At 54.6% G+C, this 10332-nt stretch overlaps 1 protein-coding gene and 1 long non-coding RNA gene across 2 annotated transcripts; one reads left to right on the top strand and one right to left on the bottom strand.

Annotated features, from left to right (window-relative positions):
* LOC308586014 lies at positions 1–1174 on the bottom strand. The gene is made up of 2 exons (XR_014007717.1): positions 1031–1174; positions 1–157 (listed from the first exon to the last, which is right to left on the bottom strand). It is a non-coding gene; the product is annotated as an uncharacterized lncRNA (long non-coding RNA).
* Positions 1175–1318: 144 nt separating this feature from the next.
* NKX2-3 (NK2 homeobox 3) lies at positions 1319–4720 on the top strand. The gene is made up of 2 exons (XM_081192215.1): positions 1319–1799; positions 3544–4720. Exons 1-2 carry the CDS (start codon positions 1472–1474, stop codon positions 4158–4160), a joined length of 945 nt encoding a protein of 314 aa, XP_081048341.1. The 5' UTR covers positions 1319–1471; the 3' UTR covers positions 4161–4720.
* The last annotated feature ends 5612 nt before the right edge of the window (positions 4721–10332 follow it).

Here is a 10332-nt window from a genome sequence, read left to right as displayed (position 1 = left end):
TCACGAAACCCTTTCGATCGCTTTTATTTTAAGAGAGCTGCCCGGAAGAGCCAGAGTGGTCTACCTTCTTTTGGGTTCCCTGAAAGACAGACCGAAGCGCTCGCCGGAGCCCAACAAAAACGCACACCTTTTCCTCGCGAGTGTCCCCGGGGAGTCACTATAAGAAGAAGAAATAAAGAAAATTAAGATGCAGGAGGGAAAAACGAAACTCAAGAGCCCTTTTAACTAACCACAGACACATAATAGGAGCAAGAAATATAATAATAATAATAATAATAATAATAATAATAATAATAATAATAATAATAATATCCCAGTACGTAAGATCACGAGCTTAGCTTCGAGATGCCGCTCTGGCAGACTGTTTTATATCCATGTTATACAAGCCATCTAAGGTGGTGGCCATAACCACACATTGCAATAATACTCGCCTCTGGATATTACTGCTACCTATTACTACTATTATTGCTACCTATTATTACTACTACTACTTCTACTACTACTAAACTCATGCATATCTCGTCCTACGCCCACATTGGTACTGGCAAGCAGCTGCGTCCTAGGGTTTGTCTTGCCAAAGGTATGAGAAAGACCTGCGTCTCCTCGCGGGCAGGTGACCGCCGGAAGAGACTTGGTGCTCCCTCCACAGGCCAGTTGCCAAGCGGATGTTGAATGTTAAATTGGACAGATTACCCTGTCCAAGATAGAGCCCTGTCCCTATATTTACTGCGCCCCGCGACAGGACAGCTCACCCCACCCACCCACCCACCCACCCACATACCTTCCCGCATTTCCTTGGTCCCATTTGCCCCAAGAAAGGCGAGTTTCCTCTTGGGCCCTTTCCCCAGGGTGTTCCTTTTTTCCCCAGTTCCTCCGAAGTTTAAAAAAAGAAAAACCGCGAGTGGTAAGTCCCCAAGGGACGAGATGGAGGTAGATCCGGAACCACAGGAAGGGAAAGCAGCGGCAGCGCTGTTGTCCAGGGAAAGGCGGAGGGGGGGTTGTCTAGCCATGGGGAGGGGTTGTGGGCTACCTCGGTTCGGACTCCCCCGTAGCGCGGATTTTTCTCCGCCTCCTCTCGCCCCGACGGCTGTGCGCCAACCTGTGTGACCCGACGGCGTGGGCGCCCCGCGTAGCCTCCCGGTGCAGCCCAGCCTGCAGATTTCTCTTTCCGGCAGGGTCTCTCTGTGTGTCACTTAGGGGGCCGGCTCAAGGCTCCCCCGCCTTCCAATGGGGGCGCAGCCCGCGCCCCAGCCCGGCCCCTCCTCGCCGTGACGCGCCCGCCCTGGCCGCAGAGGCGGCTCCGAGTCCAGAGGCTGCAGCTGGTCGGCGCAGAGGCTGCGACTGCAAAGGCGGAGCGGCAGCCTTCCCTTCGCATGGACGCCCCTTAGCCGGGCTTGGCTGGCAGGGCGCGGCGCTCCTGCACCCAAGCCGGCTCGCTCCCCTCTTTCCCACGCACCCGTCCCCCCTCCCAATGATGCTTCCCAGCCCCGCCACCTCCACCCCCTTCTCGGTCAAGGATATTCTGAAACTGGAGCAGCAGAGTCTCGGGGGCTCCCTCGAGTCGCCCTTCCCGGTCGCCGCCGCCTCCTGCCTGCTGGGGTGCCGCAGCTTCTCCGACGGGGAGGACGACGACGAAGACGACGAGAAGCTGCCCTTCCTCAGCTCCATGGCGGCGACGGGGAAGAGCGCCGCGGATGGGGGGCTTTCTCCAGGGAGCTACGTGCAGGCGGTGCTGCGGGGCACCTGCGAGCCCAAGGCGCTGGCGGGAGAGGGAGAACCGGCGCTGGATTCCGGAGCCGGTGAGTACCAGCGAGAGCGGGACCGGGACCTCAAGAGGGAGGCTTTATTGGGGAATCGTAGGGCCAGGCGGGCGCCCAAGTCCCTCTCGGAACGCGGAGCGATTCCCAACCTTTCACATTGCCAGGATAACTAATTCCGAAAGTTTCCCTTTCTGGATCGCAGCGTGGTTCCGCGTGCGTGGCTTGGAACCACCGTTTCTCCAGCCAGATGAGATGCTGAAAGTGGGACACGCGACATCCGCGTCTCTAGGAGCACGTCGGCAACGGTTCAGCGCTGCTCAGAACTGCTTGGGCACCTCCAAACCCAAGTCGTTTAGGCGGACGCCTCTTCCCTCCGCTGCAAAATATCTGTGGCTCCAACTCACAGAGAATAAGAGGCTAAGTCCCTTGGAACTTTGAAGGACTTACTTCCGTGCTTAGGCTGCTGTCCGCTCTACACGTCTCTGAGCCTAAGCCTCCCTGAACACAACGGGACTTGCCGTTGGGTAGAATGCACCGGATTGGGTGGTCACACTGCAGCCCTGTTCGACTCGGATGTAAGAGCTCAGTTAGTCCCGCTTCCCCAATGGAAGTTTGCCTCGGAGTGCATCCCAGTGCCCCTTACTTGAGAGTAAGCGTGCTCGGTTCAGCTGGAGACTTAGGCAGAAAGGGGACGACGCGTTTGGCCACGCCGAGCCATCCATCTCCTAAAACAGAGGCAAGGAACCGCTCTGAGGCCCAGCCTCGCAGCCTTGGTGGTCTGGCGGCAAGGAGAGCCGCCTTGGTGGAATGATGGTGCCGCTGGCTCCAAGCCCCCTCTAGGAAAGCAGCCGGGGTGAGGTGGAGCGGAGTGGGTCGAGGGGCGGTCAAAGCGCGAGGGGATCTAGTTGAGGGTCCTTCGCGCCAAGGTTTTGTCCGAGGCGCGGCAAGCAAAGTCAGTAACGGGCCTGGCCTGGCCTGGCCTCCCTCCCTCCCAGCAAGGAAGGAGATCGTGTTCGCACTGCGGGATCTTGGGGGGCATAAAGACTGCCGTCTGCTTCCTAAATGGGCATAAATCCATTTCCCAAGTCCTTGCTTCCTTCCGGCTGCCGTAAGCAGTCCTGGTGGCACAGGGGGAAAACACACACACTTCGCTCCCTCAAGTTTTTCCCGAGTTGGCTGAGCTCCTGCAGAATGCCAGGCGGCGCTGGCTCCTTCGTTTGCAAGGCCGGGAAGCAGCGGCCATATTCCGTTGCGGAAGACTCAACTTTCTATATAATAATATTAATACTATTACTATTAATAATACTTTGCAAACCGTGTTTCTAATTTGCTCCGCCTATAGAATTACAGGCGCGCTTTTCTGCTGCAAGCTTATTTTGCGAAAGAATAGTTTTGGGGTTGTTGTTGCAGCAGCTGTGTCTTTATGCCCTTTAAGGCTGGGCGCAAGCCCCATTGACTTACTTCTGGGTTAACCTGCCTAGGAGTGGCCTGTAAGACACCGACGGAATTATGTTGTGACCTGGAATTCGGTGCATTAAAAAAGAAAACGAAAACAGATGTCGGCCCTTCCAGGTGCCCGCGCAGCGTGTTCTCTCCTCTCCCTTTAAATAATGTATTAATCTGTCTTGAGAAATGCGTAAATGAGAGGTTGCTGCAAGGTGATAAGGGGGGGGTGTGGGAGTCAATGTGTTGCACCGGTCCCTTGTATCGCGAGCGAGCGCAGCCCGCAGCTCCCCGGTTCTTGACTGGAGCATCTCTCTCTGTTGTTCCCCGTCTTCTGCAGGGAAGGAGCCCACGGAGGAGTCGTCGGAGCGGCCCAAGGCGCGCGGCCGGAGGAAGCCTCGGGTGCTCTTCTCGCAAGCGCAGGTCTTCGAGCTGGAGCGGCGATTCCAGCAGCAGCGCTACCTGTCGGCCCCCGAGCGCGAGTTGCTGGCCAGCAGCCTCAAGCTCACGTCCACGCAGGTGAAGATCTGGTTCCAGAACCGACGCTACAAGTGCAAGCGGCAGCGGCAGGACAAGGCCCTGGACCTGGGCGGCCCGACGGCGGGGATGCCTCCGCCGTCGCAGCAGCCTCCGCCTCCGCCGCGCAGGGTGGCCGTGCCCGTGCTGGTGAGGGACGGCAAGCCCTGCCTGGGCGGCTCGCAGGCCTACAGCGCGCCCTACAACGCCGCCGCCGCCTATCCTTATAATGGCTTCCCCAACTACGCCTACGGCGGTTCCCCCGCGGCTGCTTACGGGGCCGGCTACGGCTGCAGCTACCCGGCGGCCAACAGCGGGGGCCCGTCGGTGCCGCCGCCTGCGGGGCCCTACATGAACATGGGCGGCTTCGCGGGCGGCGCGCAGCCCCTGCACCAGGGTCCCGCGGGGCCTTCCTGTAGTCAGGGCATCCGAGCTTGGTAGCCCCGGCCGACGGAGAGATCGAGCAGCGAGCGCGGTTCAGAGCCACGAGCCCAGTCCCCGGTCGCTGGCTGGGGCCCGGCGAGGCAGGCGGGCAGCCGGAGAAGCGGCGCTTCCTCCCGACGGGGAGACCCGACCACGCAAGAAGGTGCGCCGCGCTAGCACAGGGCGCGACTCCATCCTCCACCCTCAGCACCTTGCCAGCCGACAGCCAGCCGTGGTGCAGTCCACGGTGCTAAGCTAAACGGCCTCGATCGCTACGCGGCGGCACTGGCTCTGCTGGACACTCTACCCATTTAGACTCTCTTCCCTCACTCCCGGCGGAGCTGCCCGCGGCCAAAGCTCTCCTGGGGAAAGGGGCGCGGCGGGAGACTCCGCGCCAAGGCCGAGCAGGGACGGGAACGGGGGGAGGCCTGGCTCTGCCAGAAAGCAGCTTCGCTTGTACAAAGCCAAAGCCGGGGTGGAGGCCGCCGCGAGCCACCCGTTTTTGTTGTTGTTGTTGTATCTTAAAAGTGTATCGATGTAGCCACCGCTGCGAGGAAGTTAAAGGATCCAATAAACCAGGTGCAATATCCATCGCAGGCTTCGCGCTGGCGGGGCGGGAAAGGCAGGCGAACGAGCGAGCGCGTGTGCGACTTCTGGGTTCCTCCTCTGGCAAAAGCGTCCCTTCCAGGTAGAGCTCCTCTCCTGTTGCGCAGGTTCTAAACAAACCACGCTGCACACCTAAAATGCGCAAGTGTTGCAGGAAAAGTCGAAGCCACAGAGCCGCTTTGCCATCATAGACGGCTGTCTCTAAAGCTTCTCCCTCCTTCCTCCTCTCTTCCTGCGACGGCACCCGTTTCCCCCTGCTTAGAGTCCACCTTAGATCCATGCATCTTCTAGCTGTGGGACAGTTATTCTAACCCATCAGCCGAGGTAGATTCATGCCGCCTCCAGCAATCTGGAGGCACGAAAAGTGGGGGGTGTAATCCGGAGTAACTTAATCCGGAGTCAGTTCCTTCGGAGGGCAGGCAAGCCCAAAGGAAACTCGCCCTGTCAGGACCCGGAGCTGCTTCCAGTAGCTCGAAGGCCGCGAGGGCTGCGGAGCGTGCGGCTCTCCAGACTACAACTCCGAGCACGATGGGAGTTGGAGTCCTGCAACCTCAGTGGCCCGCAGGCTCCCGGTTCCTGAAGGGAGAAGGTAGGCCCGTACGCCCGTCGACGGGCGTTGGAAGGGCCGCCCAAAGTCCCCCCTCCGCCTCCCTGTGGCCTCGGCTCTCCTGTCATTTGGATGCCGCTGTGGAGGCGCCGCGAGACGGGTACCTGTCCGCGGCCGGAGGTGCCTCCTTCCCTCGGGCCTTTAATAGGTGGCCAGCCGGCCGCTGTAATCCCCTTGTCCCGGGCGAGGAGAGGGTGCCAAGGGGCTGAATGGGGCAGCGCGCGGCGCGGAGAGGCCCATTGTGGCGGCCGGGCCGGCTCTGAAAGGAAGCGCCTGGAAGGGGCCGAGAAGCGGCGCTTATTGGATTGGGGGACAAAAGGCGGGCCGAGGGGGGCCCCGGACAAAGGGCGAGATTGACGGCCCGCGCTGCCTCCCCCGCGGCGCCCGGGAGGGCGGGGGAGCTGCGGTTTTGTTCCCCTTTTTTATCCCGGGGGGCGAGCGGGGGATTAGGAGGCGCAGTTCAATGTCGGATCCGCCCCCGCCCTGAGTAGGATGGAGGAAGGTGGGGAAGCGGGGCAGAAGCAGACAGAGAGTGCATATCCCCCCGTGCCCAGGAAAGGAAAAGCGCTGCTGTGTGACTCAGGCCTGACGCGAAGAAATGTGCCTGGGTTACTTAGTGGTTGGGAAAAGGTACTCTGCACATGCTTGAAAGACGCCTCGCCGTCACTTGCGCTTCGGCCCCGCCCCTCCGGGATGCCCTCGAGATAGATGGGGTAGCCTTCGCCAAAGGCATCGCCGAGGACCTCCCCTCTGGATCTGCCTGTGCTGGAGACCCTGCTCACTGGGACGGGCAAGGCACGTGGGGAGTGTGTGTCCGCCCATTCCTTGCTTCAAAGCAGGGTTGTCTTTTCCCACGTGAACAGGGGTGCCACATTGAATAAAGTATTGGGGGGAGTAAGCCCCGCCCCGCATAACCGATCACATGATGTGGTGCACGCACACATTTGAATGGCAATGCCCATCCATTGGGGGAGGGAGCCTCCTCAAATATTTTATTGGGGGTGGGCCAAGACCCCCTCGGCCCCTAGGAGTTGGCTCCTATGCACATGAATGGCCGCGAAGAGATTTCTTACTGCTTAGAATAGCCGGACGCAACTGCTGGCTGCTGCGCAAAGGGGAGCTGCTTCGAGCCTGCGCGAGCTAGGCCGCCTTGCCCCGCAAGAGACCCTGCAGATTGTAGCCCCGGCGGGGACTGTGAGAGGAGCCCCGTCCGCGAGCGAACGGCAGCCGCCGGAGGTGAGCCCTTGGCGGTTAAAATGGTCTGGAACAAGAGCCTAGCGCCGAAGGTGTCAGGTTAGCCAGAGGAGGCGGCTCTATTAAGGGTCAATGGGGCGCTGCCTCCACACTTGCAACCGATCCAGAGCGTATCACTGCCTGATGAGAACAAAACTACAGGTTTTGTTTTGTTTTTGCTTCGGTTCAGTCTACTGTCTGGGCTTCCTGCTTTCTTCCCTGCCTGTTGCAGATGGGCACCACCAGCCGCCCGCCACTGAATTAGTTGGCCAGGAAAACAGAATGAAAAAATGTGCAGTAAGTTTGGTGAACAAGGAAGAAACCACCAGGGGGCGCACCCAAATAGACCTCCCGGATACTGTACCAGTAGTTTGCGTAATGCTGCCCACAATATTAACTGAAGGAATGAAGGGGCTGGGCGGGGGGAGCCATATAATCACAGAGTTGGAAGGGATCCTGAGGTAAAAAGTCCAATGGGTAGAAAGAGATTGCACTTGCTGCCCACCAGAGGGAAAACTTTTATGGATCTGCTTATCACTCTGTTGGTGGTGGGGTTACTGTAGGAGTCGCTTTGCCTCCTTTCTTTAGGTCTTGGCGATCCTGAGGAAGTTGGGGTGATGGGAAAAGAGGCAGTTGCCACTCCCATAACCCTGAATCACAGTCTGAGTGTGCTGTGAGGCAGTTGGCAAATTACACACATCCATTTGACCAGATTTTAAACCTCTTTGATGCAATTGATCAGTGCATCTGGCTATTAACCAGAAGTTGGTGGTTCCAGCCAACCCAGGAACAGCTGTGGGTGAGATTCTTGCATTGCAGGGGGTTGGACTAGATGACACTCGGGATCCCTTCCAACTCTATTCTATGATTCTATGATTCTACCCGCTAAAGACGTTATTAAATAAATAAATAATTTTTTTATTTATACCCCGCCCTTCCCGGTTTAGAAAACTGGGCTCAGGGCGGCTAACAATAAAATTTAAAACACTTAAGTGATGCAACAAAACAGCATAAAATACAGTACAAAACATGAATAACAGTAAATTCAGAATTCAAAATCAATTTAGGGGGAAATCCATCCAATAAACATTAGATGATCACCAGGGCTAGCTGGCTAAATTAGTCCTATTTGGGCCAGTGAGGAGACCAGGGGAGAATTAGCTGTGGGATCCCAGTGTGGGTAATCTTCATAAAAAGGGGGGTGGGAGGGAAGGAAGGGGAATAAAAGATCAGGTTAAGGTTTACGTTGTTGGGCACGACTCCCAACTCCCATCAGCCTCAAGCCAACATAGCCTGGTGTGGAGACATAAAATTTTAAGGAGGAAGGGGACAGAAGGAAGGAAGGTTTCTCCTTGAAGGGAAAGGATCAGAAGAGGTGTTGAAGGAAATCAGAAAATGAGACAAAAGATTACTACTGTGTTTATTAATAATACATAAAGCTGGAATAGAATGGAAGGGGAATAAGGCTGCACTAATTATAATAGAATATGATCCAGATAACAGATCCTATTCAGCTCATTTCTTCTGCCTAGTTGATTCTCCTGCTTTAAGGCAGGGTAGGGAACCTCAGACCCAGGGGGCAAATGCAGCCCTCCGGGCCTCGCTGTCCTCAGAACACATCATACCCCACTTTGCACTCCAGATGTTGTCTGTCTTGAACTGCTCTGACTTGCAGCTGCTCTCTGGAGTTTTGGATGGGGGACATCCTCAATCCTATCTAGAGATGTTGAGGACTGAACCTGGAGCTTTTAACTGGCACTGCTCTTCTGTCTTTTGCAGCAGCCTGTCAGTAATTAAACAGGTAAAGTCCTCCCCACCATTTACCTTAGTCCCAGGAAAAGGGGGGGGGGGAGAGAAACTCCCATTGCCAGCCCAAGTTCTGCCCAGGGGTGCCAACTTGAATAAAATACTGGGTGGGCATGTATGCCAGCCCCATAATCAACATGACATGATGCACACACACCATTTGAATGACAATGCCCAGTAACTGGGGGGGGGGGAGAGTTGGCTCCTCTGTTTATGCCTGTTAAGTCACTACTGCAGGAAGAGGGATTGATAACTTGGAAGTTATGTACAAGTTCCAAGCCACATCCATAGTTTTCCTGAAAGAATTGGCAAAAGCCACATGCCAGGAATTCCACTAGTGTGCAGGTACTCTGTGTTTTTCCTGTTGCCCTGCTACCCAGATCTAAGCCATGGCTTGACTTAGCATTATGTCCATACTGAGGTTCATGGTTTGTCTTGCTCCTAACAATGCACAAGCTGCAACTAGGGGTCGTTCTTGGCTTACCAATTGTGGTTTGCTTGCAGAAGACAAACACTAAGCTAAACCATGGCTTAGTTTCAGGAGTGTGGCAGCAGGATTTCCCACCTGTACCTGCATGCTTATGCATTCTTGTTTATTCATGGTTTGAATTACATGTGAACTGGGCCACGGAGAAAATTTTCTCAAAATTAATGTTTACACCACCTCAAAGATTGAGGGGAAAATGCCAGTCGGGGAGCACTAGGCTCTCCTCTGCATTGCTGCAACAGGTGAGCCTTCTTGTCAGCTTTTATTTCCCAGGAAGACAATAATTTCCTGTCAAAGTCTACCCTTCCAAGACAGGTCAAGTCAGCAAGAAGCACAGCTAGCAAAACCATGTATGAACAGGCATTTTGAACATAAGATATATTTGCCCTTTTGGTTCAACTTCAAAACTCTAAAACATCAGTTCTCTCTCCATCACTCACATAACCCTAATGCAACAGAAAGTATGCATTAGGAAATCTAAAATTTGGCTACATCCATCATAAGCCAGTGAAGACAGATGTATTGTTTTGAGGTTTCACTTTGCTGCAAAGGGCACACTTAGGAAGCAGACAGGCTGTTCAGTAAGACACTGGCTCAGTCAGAGGTTTATATTTGCCTCATTTGTGTATTCTTCCTCTTCCTAAACGACACATTCCAAATCTTGGGATCAAGAGTAGGAGGAAAGATTGCCACACTTCCCCCCTAAGAAGTAAGATGAAGCCCACTTGGCCATTCCAAGTTAAAAGTTACCTGGAACCTAAGTGCCGTACTTTTGGAGTTCCTGCAACATGGATGGGCCAGCATCATAGGAAAAGGCAAGCAGAGAATGCATGCTTCATAACTGCAGATGGATAAATGGTATCCCCCAATATCACCTGTCTGCCTGTTCTCAAACTACAGCCTGACTCTACTCTTTCACATTGCTACTCTGTTTGGTGTAACAGAGGATAATAGGAACAAGAACTATTTTTTTTTTTACATATGTGCACACATGCACTTGTGTATTTTCCATCACAGTATATATATTACTGGAGGACACTGCAAGCCAGTTGAAAGAACACCCAACTGAGGCAGACTGCATCTTTTCCCCTGCTACTATAAGAATGTGTGTTTGAGCTGCGTTGGTAGGTAAGAATACTGCTGAAATATATATGGGAGGAACAAGAATCACCTAAAGCTGTCAGTTGCCTGGTGCTGGTATCCTGTAGGAACATAGATGCTCTCCAAATACTGTTTAATGACAATAGAAGCTGGTTCTTCATGGATCAATATTAGTCATACAAGATGCGGCATTATATGATACTAATCTCACTTCTACTCTCCCACCTACCACAAGAGGAAACAATTTAGACCACCCTGCTATAGGTTGGTCCAACTTACCTGTAACAAAGCCCTATAGAGCTGCTAAAAAGAGAGCAAGAGATAAGGAGAATAAGAGCAAACAAGGGCTG

The sequence above is a fragment of the Podarcis bocagei genome (genome assembly GCF_964188305.1).
Source record: "Podarcis bocagei genome assembly, chromosome: 4".
NCBI classification, from domain to species: domain Eukaryota; kingdom Metazoa; phylum Chordata; class Lepidosauria; order Squamata; family Lacertidae; genus Podarcis; species Podarcis bocagei.
Note: the sequence above shows the minus strand (reverse complement) of the source record. Positions and strands in the feature narration are given on the sequence as shown.